The 22,601-nt window shown below is 51.5% G+C and overlaps 1 protein-coding gene across 1 annotated transcript in view; it reads left to right on the top strand.

Annotated features, from left to right (window-relative positions):
• The window catches only part of XXYLT1 (xyloside xylosyltransferase 1), a 160,792-nt gene that overhangs the window by 17,730 nt on the left and 120,461 nt on the right, over positions 1-22,601 (top strand). Inside the window, exon 2 of the mRNA XM_045539990.1 lies at positions 11,670-11,817. Coding sequence (XP_045395946.1) covers positions 11,670-11,817 — 148 coding nt within the window. The remainder of the gene's footprint in view (positions 1-11,669; positions 11,818-22,601) is intronic.

Here is a 22,601-nt window from a genome sequence, read left to right as displayed (position 1 = left end):
CCGGCCTTGCTGCCCTCACAGGCGGGTGCAGGGCTGCACGAGAAGGTTCAGGCCTGGCTCTGGGGCTGGCTCCCCCAGGGGCTTGCCCCGTCCCACAGTGCTGGGCCCCACTTTCCCTGTCAGAAACAGTGATTTGTGTGGCCTCGTAGCTCTATGCATGTTGCTCACCCACTTTGATTCTGCAATTAGCAAGTGGTCTTTACGCCTGAGCCTTGGGGAGCCAGTAGGTCGGGGTGGGGTTGGGGGACTGACTTGCAGGGCCGCTGTGGCCTGATGCTCCCACTGACCTGGCTGTCTCCTCCCTGCAGCACAAACCCCTGCTCAGTTAAGTTGTCTGTGCTTTCATATAGCTTGAGGGAATGTCCTCAGATCCCAGGGGCTGTGGGCAATGCAGATTTATGCTGACAGAGGGAAGCCTCGCTGGCCCTGCACAAAAGCCAGAGGCAAAGGAGTGCTGCTTTCTTTGAGATGAGCATTTTTAAAGTCCATGTGAGCCCATCCAATAGTGGTATCGGCAGCCTGCACTCAGCCAGTGTTTACTGAGTGCCCCCTACGTGCCAGGCACTGTTCCGGGATCTTGGGTAGGTCAACGAACACAAGACACAGAACAGGTGAAGAGTCCCTGCCCTCGCAGGGCTTACATCCTGGCTGGAAGTGGATTAAATGAACTAATGAAAGTTGTCTGTTTTGCTGCCTGGGAGATGGCGAAGTGGGGGCTGGGAAGGGGTTAAGTTTCATTTTGCTTCTTTGTTCCAGGAAAAGCAGAGGAAAAAATTATATGTTAATAGCATGTTAGCAGGTGAGTAAGTCGTACAGTGCCTTAGCAGGATAAGGGGATCGGGAGTACAGGCGGGTGCGATCTGTAATTGGGGGGCAGAGAAGCGTCACTGAGAAAGCAGCACCGAGCAGTGACCCTACGGAGGGAATGAGCTGGCCAGGCAGTGCCGGGAGAGTGTCAGGTGACAGGGGCGGGCTGGGGGCTGGGAGAGCCCAGTGGGCACTGGTGTCAGAGGTCACGGGAGGAGGGCAGCTCCCAGCCCACAGCCCTGCAGCAGATTGAAGGTTCTGGCCTTGGCTCTGGTGAGAGGAGGAGGATGTCTCTGGCCACCAAGGCAAGACCTTAGGACACCGTCCTCCTGGCCCTGGGGGAGAGGACAGTGGTGAGCGGTGGAGGGATTCTTGGTCTGTCAGGGAAAGGGCTGTTATTAGGTCAGGTTGTTGAGTTTTTCTGCACTGGATTTATTCACACACAGACTTGAGGTATCTGGCATCAAGAGGGCTGTACACGTTTACCTCTCTCTCTGCAGAACTTGCGTTTGCAGTGGACACCCTGTGGGAGCTCTGCCCCTCGGTGAGGGAGTAAATGAGAAAACGGAAGTGAGGGCGGTCCCTAGTGATGAGAGGTTCTGGGATCAGCAAGACCTGGGCTCAAATCTGGGCCGTGGCCACCCACCAAGTCACCCTGGACAGGTGACTTCCTCTCTCTGACCACGGCCGCCTTCTTTATAAAGGGCACGGTCACAGTGAGGACTGGATGAGCTCATGTTTGTAGTGTTGTTGCCTGACACATGTTTTGTGTCATTTCTTGTGGTCCCATGAAGAGCAGGTGCCAGTGTGCTGTGTGCCGGTCATGAGCCGTGGGCCTGCATGTGCCATGTGCCTGTCACGTGCCTGGTGTGAGTTGTAGGCCTGATATGAATCGTGTGCCCGTTAAGAGCCGTGTGCTTGTCGTGTGCCTGTCGTGAACTGCGTGCTTGGTGTGAGCTGTGTGCCTGTCACGTGCAGCGTGGTGCTGCTTGGACAAGTTCTGGAGCTTGAACATCGCCTGGCGGGTGTAACCTCCTGAGGTTAGGGAAGAGACTTAGTGAGCGGCTTAGATGAGGCATTAAGTGAATTAGCAGGCCGGTTCTGACGTCAGCCCGGGTGATCTGGGGAAGGTGGTGGCAGGCAGGGAACTCAATGTGTTGAACTCCTCCGGCTGCCACCGCTGTGGGAGGCTTTTAAACACATCGTCTCACCCACAAAAGGAGGCAACAGACACACGCAGTGTCTCTAACATCAGGTCATTTGAATGTTTTCTTCCAGTTTTTGCCAGTGTCCTAGAACCCCCTACAGTATTACCTACCTAACATATACTTTAAATTGACTCACCTTTTTTTCCTTCTTTTCTCCTTAGGTAATATCTGTGAAATCAAAGTTCTAAAGAGTTTTTTACTAATTTTTCTAGTATTCTGCACAAAAAACCAAACCTAGAATATTAAAACGGTTGGCCTGCCTGCTGCTCAGGGCTCCCTTTTGTGCCCCAGGTGGACTGTGACGGCTCACCCAGGATTTCACAGTAAAACCCTCATACTGCGGGTTTCCCTCTCCTCTTCCACCTTGTCTCCGTTCTCTGCTTTCCTTCTCTCTCATCATGCCTTTCCCCATTCTTTTTATGGGGCGGAAAAATTATTTTGCAGCAAACTGGCTTATACTGTCAAGAAAATTTAGTACTGAAGAAGCAAAACTTCATGATTTATGAATGAGCTGAAGTAAGGAATGCTCACACTCACTATGCAAGGATTATTATTTGCTTTAAAGCGTTCACTGCAAGTATTCTTTAGAGAGTGGTAAAAAAAAGTTCGGGGTGACTCCTTGTGTTTGCAAATGACTGACTGCTCTTCGTGGAGAGGTGGGAATCAGCCGAGGCAGCAGCAGCAGCAGGTGCCAAGTGGCCGGAAGCTGGGGAGCGAGTGCTGCCCTGCCCTGGTGTCTCCCTGGCTGTGGGGCTGTGGGAGGTCGGGTGGACCGTGTTACAGAAAGCACAGGTTTATGCGTACAGAACCCCTCAGCCACCCTGACCCTCAGTCAACAGCATCTGGAAGGGTATGTGGCCACATTCTTGTGTCACTGTTGGCTGGTCACGAGCACATGGAGAGTCTGGAGGATGGCACAGCCCCCCACCCCGCCCCACGATTCCTTTGGGGTTGCCTATGGCTCATTCCTGATCAGCTTGGGGGGTGTCCAGGGCTCACTGCACGTCTCTCCACACTCCTCTTCATTCCTCATGGTGTGTTCCTCTTAGTCTTTTCTCTGACTCCTCCTCGCCCTCCAGGGACGTGGCTGCATCCTGGTGTGCCACAGTTCCTGGTGGTCATCCTGGAAATCCATCTGGGAGGCTCAGGTGTTTGAAGGTCTACAGCGTGCTGCACCTACAAGGCAGACCAGCCTTTTTCTTGCTTATTCTTATACACTGCCTGCGCTGGGCACAGAGGGGTCCTGGGTGTAGCTCCTTAGCCTGAGGTCCTCTCTCTTCCAGTGGTGATGGCCTCACCATCCTTGGGACCGAAGCTGGATTGTTCTGTTAGCAGCTCCTGAGTGAACAGAAAATTGAGGTTTTCAAAGAGGGAAGGGGGTTTATCTTAGCCATTTATCCTCTCTTTATCATAGATAGGAGAATAAATCCTAGTGAAGACATGCCTGGACTAGACGGAGCAGCTGAAGGGCATGAATTGGCAAGCGTGTGAGACGGTCGTGTCCTCGCTGCCTCTTCCCTCCCCACCCGGGGCAAGCACCCATAGCTCCTGCAGCTGCTCCCCAGATTCAGCGGTTTCTGGACCACTTGCCACCTGGGTCTTCTCCTTTGGGTACTCTAGAATTTTCCCCTGGCTTCCCTGCAGTGCACTTTCAAGAGCTGAACCCACCCAGTACTGGGGCGGTCTAACTGGCATTGAGTTGAGTGGGGTCATCTGTCACCTCCCATCTCAAAGTGTCTGGGGGCCACCTTCAGGAGCATCACATGGAGGTGGGTTTTAAATGAAGATTCCTGAGCTTCACCCCAGACTCTGACTCAGAATCTCTGGGGTTCTGCATTTTGATAAGTCCCCCCCATGAGCGCTTGTGCACACTGAGGCTGGAGACCCTTTGATCCAGAACCACCCTCCTGGTCGTGCAGGCGAAGCTCGCAGGCTTGCCAGAGACCTGTCATCCTGCTGGTATTGTTTGGCCCTTAGTCACTCACCATCTGGTGGACCTGTCTCTGTCATGTTATGTTTCCTCCTTGTCCCACCCTGCCCTGGGCATATCAAAGGTTTGCACAACTGGAATACAGCCCATCTCTGCTAAAATGTTGGCAATCTTGCAGGAGTCCCAGAATAGTAATTACAGGTCTGGGTACCTTGGAAACTCCTGCAGGTGCAGTGAGTGTGGGGTGGAGATGAGGGTGAGTGGGAGCAGACAGGTGTGCTACAACCACTGGACGCCCTGCACTGAGGCCGAGGGGCGCGGGGGACTGTAGCTTTTGAACTATTAGTAAAGTGAGTCATGAGAATAGGTATTGGAAATGACTTTGGAAATTAGATGGGCAGGCTTCTTTTTTCCTCTTCACTGCTGTGGTTCTGCCTGGCAAAATTACATTCTATCTAGGACATCCTGCAGAAGTGATAAAAGTCACATTAGGGAGAGGCCCAATCTGTGGATCTCTCTCTTTTCTCACAAAAATTACACATCAATTAGTATTTTTACCTTTTCTATTTAAAACTAACAAATCCAGAGCATTGTTCACTTATCCTCGGAGGTCCTTATTTTCAAAGTGAGTTAAAGTTACGGGAGGGGACAGCACACAGCCACTGATGATGATGATGTTTTCAGGACCCATTTGTGATTTAAAAAGAGAGATCAGTGGATCTGATGCTTTACCCATGTATTATTCAGCCATCTGTCTTTTGTTCCCTAGTCCAGGAAAACTTCATTTAAGGAAACACCTTTGATAGAATTTCAGACATAAAATTTAAAAATAGGTCATAGTTATTCTGAAGCAGCTTACAGGTTGGGTCCAAAATTTAGGCAATGGCTCCTCCTGATGGAGTGAGATATTGCAGCCCGGGTCTACTGGACATTCCACCCAGCAGGTTAAAGGTGAGAAGGCCCATGTTCCTGAAGGCTGAGCGTAAGTCCCACGTGGAAGAAGTTTCTCTCTTGTGAGTAAGGGCTGGGATGGAGATGGAGAGCACATGACGTGCCCAGGGGGAGATCCCGGGCTATTCTCAGGTCCTCCTGGGAGCTGGTCCTGCAGGGCCACCGCACTGTGTCCTGGAACAGTTGTCACATCATCCCTCCCCTCTGGATGCTTTTATCTCTGCCCGTTTGCTTGCTCATTCTGACCTGCAGCAAGCATCTGCTGAGCCTCACTGCACGGAAGCGCTGGGCTGGGAGCTGGGTACAGGGCAATGAACAAGACAGGCAAGGTCACACCTCATGGTGCCTTACAGGCTCAATGGGAGCTGGGGAGGACAGGCAATAAGTGACAAGACACGTAAAAATATGACATGTCTGGTAGTGGTCAGTGTTATGGAGAAAATGAATCTCGTAATGGAATAGGCGGGACTGGTTTCTTGTGTGTGTGTGTGCATGTGTGTGTGTTGGTGGGGCGTGAGGGAAGCTCTCAGGAGGTGACATCTGAACTGATATCTGAATGGCTGGAGAGATCCAGGCACCATAATATTCTGGGGGAGAGCGCCGTGAACAGAAGGAACAGCCAATGCAAAGGCCCTGCGGCGTTTGGCATATTTGTGCGATTGAAAGACCGCCAGTCTGTTAGCAGACTTTTCTTTCCCTCATGGAAATATGCCTTCACATTCACTGTGTAGGTCAATGAGAAAACCACTTTTTCCCTCAGAAAATTGTTTTTCCTCCAATTCTTGTTGGAATTGATACTAAGATCACACAGATTAGTAATGTGTCTGTGGGAGTTGACCAGCCTCAGGGGAGGTGAAGGTGGGGCCCACTCTGTCCCTGCCCACTACCCTCAGAGCAAGTCATCCTGTGACGCTTGTCCTGAAGTGGGGACAAGGGCATCATGGGAACCACCCTTGCTCTGAGAAGGCCTGAACAGCTCCTCTTTGGGAATGTGCCAAGTACTTGTCAGTCCCTGAAAGACCTGCCCTGCTTCTTCAGGCCTTCCCTGATGTCCCGCCAGGCTGGAGGATGCCTGAGAGCAGAGGACTGGCTTGGGGACATGTTCTTTCCAACTGGGAGGCAGATGTCCCCACTTAGTGACTTTTTTCTGATATATTAAGACCTCTTCATTCAGAATTGTGTTTAATCTACCTTTAGGGTTGGATTGTTTTAGTAACTTCAGAATGACGGTTTGCAAATAGGTGCTCCGTGTGAAGCATGAAGAGTGTGGAGGAAACCTTCTGGGTGGGCCCTGGGAAGACCCCAGCAGAGGTGGGATCAGGGTGTGGGCTGAGTGTAGCAGGAGGGAGGGCCTGGAACCCCTTCCAGCCAGAGCAGGGCAGAGCCAGGCAGCAGCGATTAGTGTCTATAATATCTTGGGACTATGTAAATACAGAATGTATTCTTTTCTCAAATCTAGGTATTCTTGTATGGAAAAAATTCTACCTGTATTGGAGTTGAGTAATAACAGTGTCACCTCTCCTTTATGAAGCTCCTGCTACATTCCTCAAAGAGTCCTGTAACACAGGCACCGTGATGCTTCCTCATTTTGCAGACGAGTGAGGGTGTTTAAGTATTTTGACCAGGGTTGCCAGGCAGCTAGGTGGCATCTTAGCATCTGAACCCTGGACTGTGCTTTCCATAACATGCCACTCTACCTCTTGAGTCTCAGGAGGCACTGACTCCTCGTCAATGAAGTGATTCCAGCCCAAACTGGACGCCCACCGAGCTGGGGCTCTAACTGCATGGGAGGCATGCGTGCCAACCCACTGGTGGACATCCATGTTGGCGATGGCATGCTTTCTTGCTGAGTCCAGACGTGCTGCAGAACCCTTCCTACCCAGCGTTCGGGACAAGTTGAAACCTATTGGTTGCTCCTGCAGTAGGTGGATTCAGTATTGTGGGGTGTGCCAGAAATGATGGATTTGGGTAGGTTTCCCAAGCTTTGCACTGTCACCCTCCCCTCCAACAACTCTGCGTGGGACAGTCTCTGGCTGAGCTTGGGGTGGGGACCCTGGCTGACCCTCGGCCTCTGGCTGACCTGTGGCACTGCTGTCTGTGGCTGGAGGAGCCGCTGTTCTTCAGGCAGGCTTTGGGCTTTCCTGGAAACCTGGCATCTTCTCGTGCGCAGAGCCAGCCCTCACCACCTCCCTTCCTGGCTCCAGGAGCACGGCTGTGACCTGCCGCCCAGTGGGGCAGGCCCAGTGATAAATGAGTTTTCTCCACCAGGTTGCGCAAAGGCCGTGGCATGGCCTTGTGTCCCCGCTGAGCACTCAGAGGAGCAGTGGCCTGGCTCTTCAAGACTGCTCCTGCCTGGCCCCAGGCTCTGCCATGGCTAGTTGGTTCTGCCGCCTGTGTGGGAAGTGTCGAGAATGGCAGAATATGAGGCAAGCTTTCCCTCTCTCTCCCCCTCCTCCCCAAACCGTCCTTTGCAAAAGAGTTGAGTCTTTCCAAAGTCTCTTATATGACACAGTGTTCTCTTACTTGCATGCTTTATTTTGAACAACAAAGTCCCATCTGAGGACACCTTAGCCTGGAAAACCCTCAACCATGACTGAATTTGGATGCTTCTAAAAGTTTCTTGAGAGAATTAATTAAAAATAAAAGGAGGCAAAGAAATTTAACACAGACTTAATCATTATTCCAGTGGGGGTGGGTGGGGGTCTGATCTAATTATAAGTGTGGAATATTGTAAACAAGCCTTTAAAGATCACTAGTGAAAGGAAGATTAGTAATTGGCTGTAAATATATGATTATGGGCTGATGAAAAAAAACCAAAAACAACTGCTTTAATGATATGAACACAGATTCTTGGGGGATGGGATAACATTTCACATAACAGCATCCTACATAAATTCACAAGGAAATGTATCCAATACATCTTAAACAGCTGGTGAGGCTGATGTGCTCTGGGTAACTCAGCGTGACTCTAGGGTTGATAAAGTCATTACTGTTGATGCATATGAAGGGTTTGAAAAATATTATTTTGTAAGCTGGGTGTGGGAACAATAGAATTTTATAATTAATTGAATTTTTATTTTGAATATTTATATGCAAATAAATTAATAAAACTTACAAATAGTGATTTGACTTTTTTGTTGACATCTCTAAAAATCATATATTCAAGTTGGTGTAAACTAGTGTTTGAGATCTTGCCTTCCATATGGGAGTCACCTTATACTCCTGGTTTCCTAGGTCATATGGCAGTTCTTCCCGTAGCCCTGAGGTGGCAGACTTGAGGGAAGGAGGAAGGGGTGGCCTTTTCTGTCCCCTGCCTCCCTCTCCTCTCCTCTCTTCACTCTTGCCTTGCTGCCTCCTGCCAGGCACGGGAGCCTGGTCTGGGCTGGGGCTCTTGGGTGTGCCAGACTCCACCTAGTCCTTGGGGAGATTTTGCAAACCTGTTTTAGACTTTGGGAGGTGTGGCTGTTTTGATTCACACTTGTGCAGTATCTGTGGTTTGCTTCTTGTTGCACGGAGTGTATTCCATGAAACATATTAATTTATCTTTGATTTGATTTATTATATGAAATATTCACTGGAGCGGGCTTTGCAGTACAGCATTTGGAACAATGTACTGAGTACAGTTTGTCCTCATAAATCTCCTAATGCTGATGGGATGCCGTTGTCTCCTGTGCAGCTTGGGGTGAGATGGGGCTGGGGAGGGAGTGAGCTGGCTGCTGCTACCTCTTTATCTCCCCTGCTTGGCTGCAGCAGCCCCATTTTTTCTCTTTTTAACGAATACAGTGGCTTCTGCTTCTGTGAGAACGCTCTTGTCAGCTTCCAGCTTCTTGCCTAATTCCAGCTCGCAGTGATGGTTTGTAGGAGTAATGGGGCTCAGAGGGCAAGGCTGGCTCATGAGTAAAGACTGATCTGTGAAGAGAGGGGACTCAGTGGATGAGGAGGGGGAGAGGGCAAGGTGCTCACACTCAGGAATAAGTGCAGTGTGGCGAGCCCTGGCTGGGTGCCTGTCCCAGATCACCCTAACAGACACTGGGAGGTAGGTGCTGTCATTTCTGTAATACCCCTGAAGAAATCGAGGTTCAGAGAGGTTTAGTAACTTGCCAAAGGTGCAGTTCACTTAATTTAGCAAAATTATACTGATGGCCTGTCATGTGGCCAGGGGCTGGATACAGGGCCTGGGACAGTCACAGCCTCTGGCCTCAAGGAGTGCCCCATCCAGCTGAGGTAGGAACAGAGCCCTGAAGAGTGAGTCAGACAGGGTAAGTGGAGCCCCCGTGTGATGTGGGGTGCAGGAAGGGCATTGTGAATTGTGGGAGGGCTGGCGGGGAGGCTTGAAGACTGAATGGGGCCGGGCACGGTGGCTCATACCTGTAATCCTAGCACTCTGGGAGGCCGAGGTGGGAGGATTGTTTGAGCTGAGGAGTTCAAGACCACTCTGAGCAAGAGCGAGACCCTGTCTCTACTAAAAATAGAAAGAAATTAGCTGGACAACTAAAAATATATAGAAAAATTAGCCAGGCATGGTGGTGCATGCCTGTAGTCCTAACTACTCGGGAGGCTGAGGCAGGAGGATTGCTTGAGCCCAGGAGTTTGAGGTTGCTGTAAGCTAGGCTGACGCCATGGCACTCACTCTAGCCCGGGCAACAGAGCGAGACTCTGTCTCCAAAAAAAAGACTGAATGGGAGTTCACCAGGAAGATGGGGGCTAGAAGAGGGAGTTGCAGACAAGGGGAACAGCAAGTGCAGATATACAAGGACATACAGGTGTGGCTGGCAGGAGGGGGCTGCCTGGCTCAGTTCTGCCTCGTCCCAAGAGGAGTGCAGGGGAGGAGAGGTCCCCAGAGCCTTGGAAACTTAGATTGTAGCTGAGGGCAAGGAGGGGCCACCAGAGTTTGTGAAGCCAAGGAGAGAGAGAGATGAATTTGTATATTTGCAAATGACTCTAGAGGTATAACAGAGGCTCTTTGGAGCAGGGTGAGGCAGGAGGTAGGGAAACCTGTCAGAGAAGTACAGGGGCAGGGGCCAGAGGGAGCAGGGGTGTGGCGGGTGAGGGACTTAATTTGAGATTTGTGTTGGGAAGTAGCACGAACTGGTCTGGATTCTCTATCTGAGGCTGAGAGGCCACAAAAGAGAAAAAATAAAAGAAAAAGAAGCAGCCAGGAAAAAGGAAAAAGGAAAACAGTACTTTAGAAGAGAAATGTCAAGAAGTTTTTAAAAGGCTTTTATAAAGAGAGAAAAGATTTAAAGAGTTACGTAAAGCACGTTTTAGGGAATGATGAGGACCAATGCCGGATAAAAGTTTTTCTAAGTTTCATAGTGTTTTAGAAGTTTGAGGAGAGCTAAGGACAAAAGCAAAGGCTTACATGAGCTAAGAGAAATAAATATAGGTTAAAGAGAAATATAAGGGAAATAAGATAAGAGATATGTATATAAGAAATATGAGAAATAGGGGAAATATAGGCCAAAAGCAGAACCAAAACTGGGGAAAGCAGACAGGACAGGGTGGGGCTGGGCGGCAGGCTGGGAGAAAGGGCAGAGGTAGGTGACAGGGCAGAGCCCGCCTGCGGGAGAGCTGCTTGGCACTGCCCACACCTGTCCTGTCTCCCGCAGGCAGGGCCAGTGGCAGCGTCAACAGGCCGGTCAGGGGGTTCTCGCAGCTTCACCTTTTGCTGCTGGTCCGTGTTCAGGTGGGTTCTTCAGAGCAGGTGTGGTGGTGGTTGGGCCCCAGGTGGCAGCCTGGCAGGCTTGTCCTGTCCTGCAGGTACCAGGTAGGGGGGGCGGTCACTCGCAGAGCTCTTAGGGGCACGGGGCACTCCGGAGGGAGGAGGAGGAGGAGGAGGAACGCCCAGGCTCCCGGCCTGAGGGCCTCTCGTGTGCAGGGGAGTGACCGAGATGCTGTGGCGGCAGGTGGAGCAACAGGAAGGACTCGCAAGACACTTGTGAGCAGTGCGTGGGGCGGGGGCTACGCTTCTGAGCTTCTGGAATAGTGTCCGACAAGGAAAACTGACCCAGGGCCCGTTAGTACTCTTGTCTACTCTAATGGCCGATGTCTCCCTCCTCTGTTGGCCGCTGTTAAGGAACGAGGACATGGTTGTGGTGGAAAGATGTGGGTCTGGGAATCGGGACCTGGGGCTGGGTTCTGACTGCCTTTATCAGCTGTGTGACTTTGGGTGCACGTGTGGCCTCTCTGAGCCTCTCTGTGTGTCTTCTCTCTCGTTTGTTCTTTGGAGGCTGTGATGATGCCGTCTGCCTCCCTGGGGTCCCTGGGGTCCCTGGGGTCAGTATGCGTGTGTGAGTGTTTCATAAGCTGCAAAGCTCTGAGCAGCAGCTGGGGGCACCTCTAGACTTCTGAGTGCTTTGCGGAAAATAGTACCTGGTTATTCCTTATCCTTCTCACTTCTCTGCGCCCCCAGAGTGTCCGGGACACTCAAGAAAGGCTGGTTGAGCGGGAGGATGAGTTTCCTGACGCACTGAGCATTTTCTGGGTTCTCTCACGTTCCCACTCTTGGATGAGGGAGGTGGAGCTGGGGCGTCTGCCTGGCCTGTGGACACGTGCAGTGGCTGCCAGGGGGTGGTGATGCCCGGTGACGCCTGGAGCCACCCAGACGTGCTGAAGATCCTGAGTTCCAGGACCAGACGCTTTAACGTGGTTTCCCACCACGTTAGGGAGGCGCCGACTGCTTCTGCTCCCTGGGCCCAGGTGTGCATTGGATCTCGAGCTCAGGCCAAGAGCTGGTTTGCTGAGTCCTGTGGTTTTCTTGCACCCTGCTGCAGGTCATCTTCCACGATGTCGCTGTGCTGACGGACAAGCTCTTCCCCGTCGTGGAGGCCATGCAGAAGCACTTCAGTGCTGGCTCAGGGACCTACTACAGCGACTCCATCTTCTTCCTCTCGATCGCCATGCATCAGATCATGCCCAAAGGTAACCTGGGCTCCCAGGAGCAACAGCTTCTGCGTGTTTAGCTTTTGTATCCACTTCCCTGGCTCCACACCGCTGGTGCCCTGTGTCAGAGAGAAGAGCTCCCCTGAAGCATGAAAGAGAGGGCGAGGGAGCTTCCTACACAGAGAATCAGGGGCAGGGCCCTGGGTTGCACAGCTCCTGGGGCCCATCTACGGGGACAGTGTGAGTTGTGCAGTGTGGGCCTGTCAGTGTGGCTTCCTCCCCGGCTCTGCCCCTTGCCTGTCCCCCCAGCCGACTTAGTTTGCTCATTTGAAAAATGGCAGGTTGTACTAGATGATTCTCCATCAAAATTTGTGATCCTATTCTTTCTAGTTTGAACTTGTACTTACCCAATTTTAAAATATCAAATATAGATGTGAAAGGTACAAATTATGACCAAGTAGGACTTTTTGTGAAACTCTGATGCACAATTAAAAGGCTTTTTTGGGCTTTTGTTCCTCCGGGAAAGGAGAGGCGCAGCTGTGGTGTGTGCCTGGCTTCTGGCTTCTCCTCCCAGTGACCCCTGATTGGTCTGGAGCTGTGGATACTGCCCAGCTCTAGCCACAGTGGACCGTGGCCTGAGTCTCTTAGGGGTGAGAAGGGGTGTTCGGGGCCTTGGGGTAGCAGTTATCTGAACTGTGGCTGTTATCCGAATGGTTTCCAGACCAGACAGGCACTGATAGCCCAGGGGACAGCCAGACCATTTGGTGGCGGCCTGCGGTTCCAGCCCAGCAGACCAGAAGTAAAAGAGGAGGGGCCTGGTGAACCAGGAGCTCCGAGTTGAGCCTCTGAGTGTTCTCTTAGTTGAAGGCACAAGCTCGAGGGGCTTCACTGAGCAGGAGCTTGAGGGAGAGAGAAGATGAGCTCGCCGAAGGCCACAGGCAGAAGCGCTTGCATTTGGGATCCTTTGCAGTGAGCCAGGAGCGGCTCTGTTGGCTCACCAAGCCCTCCCACCCATCCTGTCACAGGGAGCGCCGACTGAGGAGTTGCGTGACTGCCAGGGTTACAGAGCCACTTAAGGGGCAGAGCTGGGGTTTGAGCCAGGTCTGTCTGGCAGGGAGGCCTACTTCTACAAACAGCAGTTACACCTGCCCCGTCAGTGGGCCATATGTGACCTCTGGGCAGGCCCGGTGCAGGAGCTGTGGGCAGCTCAGACTGGAGGAGGGCTGGTTCTCTTTTAGATGTTAGGACGAAGACAGATGTAGATGCTGGTCTCAGCTCTGCCATTAACCACTCGCGTGCCTTTGGCTGAGCCACTTGGTCTCTCTTGGCCTCAGTTTCCCCACCTGTCAAATGAAGGACTGCACCCTGCACCAGCGAGCTGTTTCAATTCGCATTCTGAAAAGCCCAGGGCTGATGGGAATCCTCTGGGGGGGGGGAGGGCAGACCCAACCTTTCTGGCACCAGGGACCGGTTTCATGGAAGACAGTTTTTCCATGGATGGGGGGCAATGCGGAATGGTTTGAGGATGATTCAAGCACATTACATTTATTGTGCAGTCAAACCTCTCTGCTAATGATGAGCTGTATTTGCAGCCTGCCCAGCACTAGCATCACCGCCTCAGCTCCACCTCAGATCATCAGGCATGAGATTCTCATAAGGAGCTCACAACCTAGATCCCTCGCATGTGCGGTTTACAGTAGGGTTCGAGCTCCATTGATGATCTAATGCCACCACTGATCTGACAGGAGGCGGAGCTCAGGCGGTGATGTGAGCGATGAGAGCAGCTGTAAATACAGATGAAGCTTCGCTCACTCACCTTCCTGCAGCTCAGCTCCTGCTGTTCAGCCCGGTTCCTAACAGGCCTCAGACCAGGAGTTGGGGACCACAGCCCTAGGGGTTTCTATAGTTCCTTGGAGCTGGGATAGAGGAGTTCTACCCTCATCCCACCTCTCTCCCATCCCCACTCCACTCCTGGACGTCTGTCTTGACCTGCTGTATATTATCAGGCTTTGGCATAGGATCGATGTGGTCAAAGGTGTCCATGGCTAAACAAGTTTGAAATGGCTCAGTGAGATGGGCCTTTGGGGCCCGACAGGTCCTATTGTCCTGCCTGCATGATTGGCCTTGAACAAAATGCCGTGGCTGAAGAACTGCCAAAGGACACAGGAAATCCGGGGGAGGTGTGCCTGACCTCCCTCGCCTCTCTCTCTCTGTCAGCTAGCAGGTCCCTGCCGACATGTGCTGAACTCTAGGTCAGGTTATGATGGGGGTACCCAGAGGGGAGGTGAAATCCAAGTCCTGGTTTGCCGGGGAAGAGAAGAGACTGCAGCCTCACAGCTATAGTACAGCCAGGCAGTGAATTGTTCAGGACCGATGAGAAGAGCTGGACTCCAGCTGCCTCTCCTCCAGCTCTCCAGCAGTGAGAATTGCTCCAGGAGGATGCTCTGGCCCTCTCTGACGTAGCCCTGCCCAGTAGGTTGGTGTAGCTCAGGGGGGGCGATGTCTGCAGATAAAACGCTTCTGCCAGGGCCTTGCAGTGGATGCAGCAGATGGATTAGCCCCTTGGCATCCCTCCAGGCATGGCCCCGGCCCTCTGAGGGGCTGTGTCAGGAGGTGGGGAAGGAGTTGTTTTAGATATGCCTTGGGCAGACCCAGACACCCAGTCGTTTCTTAGGTTCTTTAGGCGAATGATAATGTGCTTCCAGAGATTTATTTTTACATATGCCCAAGATCTGCTTCCTAAGAAAAGAGTTATTAGGAGTTACTAAAATTTGATAGTCATAAAATAAAACGAGCAGTCCTTGTGGATCCCGCGGCGTCTGGGGTGTGTTCTGCCAGGAAGTCTGGCCGCCGCACGGCACTTGGCAGCCTCCCGGAGTTCCTACTGCGCAGGTCACTTGGAATTCCTGCCATTTTCAGAGGGACAGTTTATTTCCAGTCATCATTAGTGCTGACTTGAGTTTGTCTTCATTCTTGATTGCTGCCTTTATTGTATTGATTTTTTTTTTTTTTTAATCCTAGAGATGACTGTTGCTTTGTGCTGTGGTTGACGGTTTTGTTCCAGTGTAATTGCTGTGTCTTTGTTACTTTGGTCATTTTGCTGCTTTCACGGCATCTGTTTTTCTTCCAGGAAAGTGATAATGGAGGCTGGTCCTACCCAGCAAGTCTGGGTCAGACAGGCCCGTGCTTCTCGGAGTTGTGTCTCACGAGGGCCTGTCTGCTGTTTGCCTCAGAAATCCTGATTATTTCTGTGTCTTAACCTCCTCTTCCCCCTCCTGTAGCATAAGCGTCACCCTTCTGTGCCTAAACTACTTTTAAAATGTTTACTTCTTTTTCTATTTTAAAAGTAACAGTTATTCATAAAAGAATATCTGAAAATGACATTAGAATAGAAAACAGTTCTCTCTGTGCTCCTGTATAAACATCATCACTGTTAATTGTTTGTCTTCTAGCATATTCCCAACATGTAGCTTTTTAAAAATTTAGTCAAAGTAGGAATTATGTGATATATTCAAATCAACGAGTCTTTTTTATATATCAAGATATGAAATTGAACTTTCATTTCAACAGAAAAATGAAAGAAATGGTACAAGTGAAGCTGTACCATGATTTTTTGCAGTTAATGGCACACATCACCATTTTCTGTGTAATTATAGTCTTTGAAAATTTTTCGAATGATTCCATGGAGTAGATGAACCTTCGTTCACTTTATCATTTCCCTGTTCTCAGCTAGCTAGATGCTCATCACATGCATAATGATCATTCTCTCTGATTAGGAGTCTTTCCTTATGATAGCTCCCCAAGGGTGGCATTACTGGGCCAGAGGTGGTCCTTACAAAGCCAAGGTATGTCACCTGTCCATGCCCAGCCAGCGTCGTCAGCTCACATGGGTGAGATTCGATATGGTTTTCTAAGCCCGTTGATGTCTGATCTCTCACATGGACCTCAGGCAACCACATAAGATCTTCAAAGACAGTTGCTTCCCCCACTTGACAGGAGAGTCAAGTGGGCAGCTGGAGGCTAGGCACTCCTCTGAGTTTGGAAGTTCGGGGTTCTGATCCTGGAGCCTGTGCCTCAGGCCGAGGTGCCCAGCCTCTTGTACTCTTGCAGCCCTTTGCAACTCACAGAGCTTGGCCTCCTCACCCTCTTCTTAGCCCTGCTGTTGCCTTGCAGAGGGGGCCTAGCTGGGACAGGGTTAGGGTAGTCAACCCTGTGCTTTGCACCCTAACTGTCCCCCCCGAACAGCACCGCCCAGAACCATGTCTTCAGAGCAAGGGCTTCAGGAGAAATGAAGGGGCCCTGCCAGGCAGGACACGTTGGCTCTGATTTTGGTCAGAGCTTGTTTTTCTTTTCATTGCTTGTTCAAGGGGTCACATGCAGCTGGCTGGCCGGTCCCACGCTCACACGTTCCTGCCTGTATGCCCTCCACACACACAGCCACTCTCGGCTCCTCACTCACGTTCATGGGGCTTTTATCTTCTCCTGTCCATGGTGTTCAGTCTGTCACCATTGGAAGCATCTTAAGCAATGGAAAAGAGAACATTTTTTGCCCCCTTGGAGCTGGAGGGAGTGGAGAGCAGCTCCTCTGGGACTGCCAGCTTCCCTCTGCTGTGTCACACGGCTCGAGGAGCTCTTGGTTCCAGCTAGCGACATGGGCTGTGTTGCGGTTCATGGTCTGCGACTGTGGCGGGTGCCCCTGGGCAGGGAAGGCAGGGCCCCTGCCTTAGGCTGGCCAGAAGGACCCAGGAACTTTCCAGTGCCCCCGTGTACTCTGGAAGGTTCTACTGTCCTGTGTTAAACCCTTTGTCAATAGACAGCCTTTGCCAAGGGCTGCTGCTTGCATGACATGGCACTGGCCACTCTGGGTGTCTCAGAGATGTTTGCTGGGCTGCTGCTGCATGGACTTGTGTCGGGTGGGCCGGGTGGTGTGGTCCAGCAACTAGGGCTAATGCAGTGAAGAGCCACATGATGCTGAGGGTTTCAGAAGAGGACAAGTCACAGGCATTTGGCAGGAAGGAGGAAGGCTTCTTGGAGGAGCTGGCGCTTGAGGTGGGCTTTGCAGGGTGGATAAAGTTTCTTTATGTGGAAACAGGGGGTAGAGAGTGGTTCAGGCAGAAGGGACAGTGAGCCTGGCAGAGCAGTGCAGAGAGGGCCTGACCGAGCAGGGACCAGGCCCCAGGCCTGTCTCCCAGCTGTGCTGCCACAGACGGGTGCTCTCGCCTGGTGCACCAAGACTTGCCCTGCCCCTGCCTGGTCTGGGCTGAGGGCTGCCCCAGCCGTGTTGCTCAAGCATCCAGGCCTGGGCTCTGAGACGGTGCAGGGGGGTTAGCATCTGTGGAAGCCTCTCTCCATTTGCCCTAGAGTCAATCAACCAAAATTTGAGGCCAGCTGTGCCTGAGCCCTATGCCTGGTGCCTTAGGGTCAGCGGAGAAACCCCAATTTTGCCCCAAGTGAGGCAACAGGCCACACAATCCTAGAGAAAAAGCAGAGCTTTTGCCCGGTATGAGGAGGAGTAGGGGGCATGGTAGAGGCATCAGAGCTCAGTTTCCCCACACTTTACCCCTCTCCAGCCTTGGCTTCCACATCTTTGGGGGGATGGTTTTGCCTTTTCTACCTGGGTTCCAGGGCTGTTGTGAGGAGAGGTCAGTGTGGGAAAATTTTCAGTGAACAGTGACATGCTGATGATTATCAATATTACTGCATGCTGGTGTTTCCTCAGGTCAGATGCCCCTACAGCAGCGGTTCCCAAGTGTGGCTGCCTAGGAACCCCTTCAGCTGCCCAGGAAACCCCCCAGATCACCAATCACTGTTTCTCCCACTTGCCACCAGGAGAAAACCAGTACCCAGTTAGGAGCAAAGGGCTGCGCTGGGTTGGGTACCCTGCCCAGAGAGGTGGTACAGTGTTATAATTAATAAACCAGTACAGACATATTATTATTCACTGAATTCCACATTTTTTTTTTCAAATTTCCTTAGTTGTAACCTAAGGTCCTTTTCTTGTTCCAGGATCCCTCCCGAGACAGCACATAACATTTGGTTGTCATGTCTCCATAGGCTTCTCTTGACTGTGACATTTCTCCAACTTGCCTTGTTTCTGATGACCTTAGTAGTTTTGAGAAGTACCAGTCAGGTATTTTACAAAGTGTCCCCCAGTTAGGATTCATCTGAGGTTCTTTCTTCTCATCAGTAGACTGGGGTGATTGGTTTTGGGGAGGAAGACCGCAGAGGTTAAGTGCCATTTTCATCACATCATATCAAAAATACATGACATCCTATCAAGGGTGTGTGATTTCACTGTTGATGTTGACCTGGAGCACCTGGCTGAGGTAGTGTGTGAGGTTTCTCCACTGCAAAGTTACTCTTTCCCCCATTTCTATACCGTATGCTTTGGTCACTGTGTGCATGTGGTCCACACCCGAAGAATGTGCACAGTCACTTCTCAAAGTGCACATGTCCACTGCTGAGGCCCATGCCATGCATCCTGCTGGTGGCATCTGCCCCCATTGCAAGTGCCACTGTCCATGTGCTGTGGGGGCCCAGAGATTCTGAAGGATGTGTGACCGTTTCAGATGACAGGCCTCCCTCACTGCATGGTCAGTACGTGGCCGAGTCTGAGTGTCCCTTGATCTCTGTGTCTGCAGGCAATGCCAAGTCAGCCGGGTCTGAGCAAGCCGGAAGGGAAGTGGGGATATCAGACAGAGCAGGAGTTTGGGCTCTGGATGGGACAGAGCTGGGTGTGAAGTGCAGCACTGTGACTCACTGGCTCCATGACCTTGGGAAGTTACTTAAAAGAGGCCATATGGTGCCAGGGTGCCTGGGGTCACCGCAGCCCCATCCCTGATTAGCTGTGAGACTCTGGCCAAGTTACTCAATTTCTCTATGCCTTGGTTTTCTCATTTATAAAATGGAGATAACAACCTTTCACATCTCACGGGGTTGTTACGAGAGTTAAATGAGTTAGTATATGGAACGGGCTTAGGGCAGTGCCTGGAGCGTGGCAGACAGCCTAAGTGCTAGCTTGTCTCCTCGCTGGATCTCATCTCCTCATCTGTAAGATGGGACAGAATAGGACCAACTACACATGATGCCCGGAATAGCACTTAGCACCGCGCCCGGCACATCTCGAGTGCGCAGTGCTTGTTGTGATGATCTGTTTCGGTGGCGATGATGAGTCGTGCCTCCAAGCATGGCACCAAAGGGAGTGGGACTAGAGTTATTAGCAGACTCTTAGACCACCCGCTTTTGCCTTTTGGAAAGAGCTTTCTAGGAAATTCTCTGCAAGACATGTTACCTTTTGCCCTGCAGGTGAGAATGGCCGTCTCGGACCTGCCTTCTTCTCAGGGTTATGAGAGCCAAAAATGGAGTAATGCAGCCAAAAATGCTCCCCTGACCTTTCCCACCTGCTCCCAGAATCGAGGTTCCTGAAATCTATAGTCATAGCACGTGATTATTACCGCCACCAGCCTCAGCCTGCTCATGTTTCCTGAGGAGATCTCTGTGGGTGAAAAGATGAGGCAATTTCAAACTGTGGTAAAATCCCTGAAGATGTAGGATTTGGGGCCTGAGCCTCCTGTGCCCAGGGGAACCTCTTGAAGCCTCATGTGATGCTCGCCATTGTAGGACAGAATGGCAGAGCCAGCAGGTGATGGGCTGGGGTGGCCTGGTCCTGCTCCCAGCCCCCGACCCCAGCATCATGGGTGCCACCAGCCTGAGTCTTTACTCAGCATCTGCCACAGGGGCCTTGCTGTCCTGAGGCCACAGGCAGATGACTGGACTCCTGCGAGGACATTCCTGGGCCCGCTTTGGGTTGGTGGTGCCTAGTAAGACAGGCAGGCAGAGCTGTGGGAGGAGCGGAGGCCGGGCTGCAGGCCTGCAGGGTGGAACCCAGTGGAAAGTCCCAGACTGGCAGCTGTCACTCATTCATTCATTCATTCATGCCCTGAAACACCGTGATCAGTGTGTGGCCTGTCACAGGAAGCCTTTAAAATTCAATCTTTTTTTTTTTTCCCTAAGTAAAATTAGACAAATGTGGTAAAAACCATATTCAGTTTCAGTTTCTTTGTTCTGTGGTTTTTGTACTTCTACTCACCACCATGGGAGGTCTTTAGTATTCTCTGCTGTTCTTTCCTATCAATTTCATAAAACAGAGGCGGCTTTTAAGGCTGGCTTATAGAACTTCATTACTTTGTTCAGTCTAAAACCAAATCAGGAAACTTCTAGGATCAATTTCAATTAGCCGTCACGAGGCAGACGTGTCCCCAGTGGGAGGGGTCCTGCAAGGGGATGTGTGTGCCTTCTGGCACCTGGGAGTGGGGGGCCAGGGTTGGGGATCCCAGGGTGGCCTCCTCTCTACCCCTGCCTCCTGCACCAGGAGAAGGCAGACACCAGGGGCCTCCTCAGCTCCCCGGTGCTGTAGTAAATGGTTTTCCAGTCTCTGAGGTCCTTACTGTGAGCAGTGCTGGTGGCACATGCTGGTTCCCACGGTTAGTCCCGTGGCCTTCACTTGCTTCAGGGTGAAGTGGCCTGAGGCTAGACAGGCTCGGGGTGGTTTACTGTGGACATGGGGGGTCAGCAGGCCTGGGAGTGAGTCCTCACTCTGCCCCTTACTGTCCTGGCTGTCTGATGTAGGGGAGAGGGAGACCCCCCTGTCCCCAATCCTGCCCCAGAGAGGGCGAAATAGAGTGTGATTCTGGGACCCTGCTCACTAGTGGGCATGGCCACTGAGTAGAAGAAGGTCACATGCACAGGCGTGGCTTTCCTTCTTTCTGGAGTTTTCTCCTTAGTCCTGAGTCAGGAAAGGTGAGCTGAAATGCGGCTGGCCTGATCAGGGCTGGGGGCAGGGCTCCATTTTCTTCTCTTTCCTCTACCCCTCATGCTCGCTGGGCTGGAGGATGGTGAGGTCCTGCTAAGACTGAGCCTAAGCCACATTCTCTAACATGGTTTTACCAGAGAGTTCTTCGTGACATCCCAGCTGATAATAAAGTGGTGCTTGAATTTCCCATCTGCTGTTGCCCCTTCTGTGTATAAATGTCTCAGAAACCCCCTTGGGAAGAGGGGTCACTGGGCTATCTCTAACTTCTCTGGCAAAAATAACATCTGGTGTTGCCTAAAACCCTCCTAACTCCTAACATAGATCTTGAGTGAGCAGCCTAACTTCTCTGAGCCACAGATTCTTTGAAGAATAGGGATAGTGATTGTACAAACCTCATGGGGTTGTGGTGAGGACTGGCTGAGAGTGTGTGAGGAGCCCTAGTGCCTGGCACTAGTGCTTAGTAAGAGATAGTATTATATTAGGACTTTTCCACTTGGATGGCCAAGTACATATCAGCAAATTGAAAGCTCTGCTAAGTGCTGCAGTAAATAAAAGTTTAACTTTGTGCAACTCAGCATTTCTTAAAAATGATCAACAATAGAATGCTTTTTTTTGTTTATTTTTGTTTTTGAGACAGGGTCTTGCTCTGTTGCCTGGGCTAGAGTACAGTGGTATCAGCCTAGCTCACAGCAACCTCAAACTCCTGGGCTCAAGCGATCCTCCTGCCTCAGCCTCCTGAGTAGCTGGGACTACAGGCATATGCTGCCATGCTTGGTTAATCTGTAGTTTTTGTAGAGATGGGGTCTCGCTATGTTGTTGAGGCTGGTCTCGAACTCCTGGCTTCAAATAGTCCTCCTGCCTTGGCCTCCCAGTGTGCTAGAATTACAGGTATGAGCCACTGCACTGGGCCAGAATGTCTTTTTGAGGAAAACCTATTCACGTTCTGAAAGAGGGTTGTTCCATAGAACTCACTTTAAGAAATGGTGCCCTAAGGCCAGGGTTCAAGATAAGCCTGAGCCAGAGGGAGACCCTGTCTGTACAAAAAGTAGAAAAAGTAGCTGGGCACACTGGTGCGAGCCTGTGGTCCCAGCTACTCGGGAGGCTGAGGCAGGAGGATCGCTTGAGCCTAGGAGCTTGGGGTTGCAGTGAAATATGATGACGCCACCGCCACACTCTACAGAGCCTGGTGATGAAGCAAGACCCTGTCTTCAAAAAAAAAAAAGTAATGCTGCCCTAAAGTAAGGGAACTAAATAACATTGGTGTAGGTAGCTCTCCCTCTTGGGGTGGGGGTGTGGGCAGGAAAGCCTCCACTTTCCCAGAGAGGTGCTTTCTATCAATCTTCCCTGCCCCTGTAGTACAGCTGGTAGAGCATGCAGTTGGGGGGTGACATTTTAATTATTCACTTATTGGTTGTTTATACCATGACTGCTTCCTGAGTGGATTTGAAGTAGCTTGTGTATGCCTGGCACTTACTCTGGACCCGGATGCATTAGGAAGGCCTTCCCTGGACCATGAATCCTGGTAGGGACCCTGGGGGCAGAGGTGTTTAGAAGGAGGCAGGTGTGTGTCTGGCACACACCGAGGGTGGAGCACGCTTGCAGCACTGGCCAGTGACGGGGTTCAGAGAGGCGTGACCTAGAGAGTGACTGAGGGATCTTGCTGTTGATGCCTGGGGAAACTGGTTCTAAACACCAGCGAACACGCACTCGTCTGAAGGGCTGTGCTGGGAAAGGGGCAGCAGGCCTGTTCTGTGTGGCCCTGCAAGGCCACACCAGTTGCAGCTGACCAGAATTTAACTCTGTCACCACCTTTCCTCAGGCCCAAGGGCAAAGCCTTTCCCTTCTCATGTAGCAGGCCCTCACCTGTAGATTGAAGGGCTGGATAAGGAACAGGGGTGCAGACGGGCTGCCTCTGGCCATAGAGAATGCGCTGCGTGGTCATTTTATCATCCTCACGGGGGCTTTAAGCGGCAGGGTACCTGTAAGCCGTACCCTGCAAGCCGCCCTTTCT

Source organism: Lemur catta, chromosome 1, assembly GCF_020740605.2.
Source record: "Lemur catta isolate mLemCat1 chromosome 1, mLemCat1.pri, whole genome shotgun sequence".
Taxonomy (NCBI): domain Eukaryota; kingdom Metazoa; phylum Chordata; class Mammalia; order Primates; family Lemuridae; genus Lemur; species Lemur catta.
Note: the sequence above shows the minus strand (reverse complement) of the source record. Positions and strands in the feature narration are given on the sequence as shown.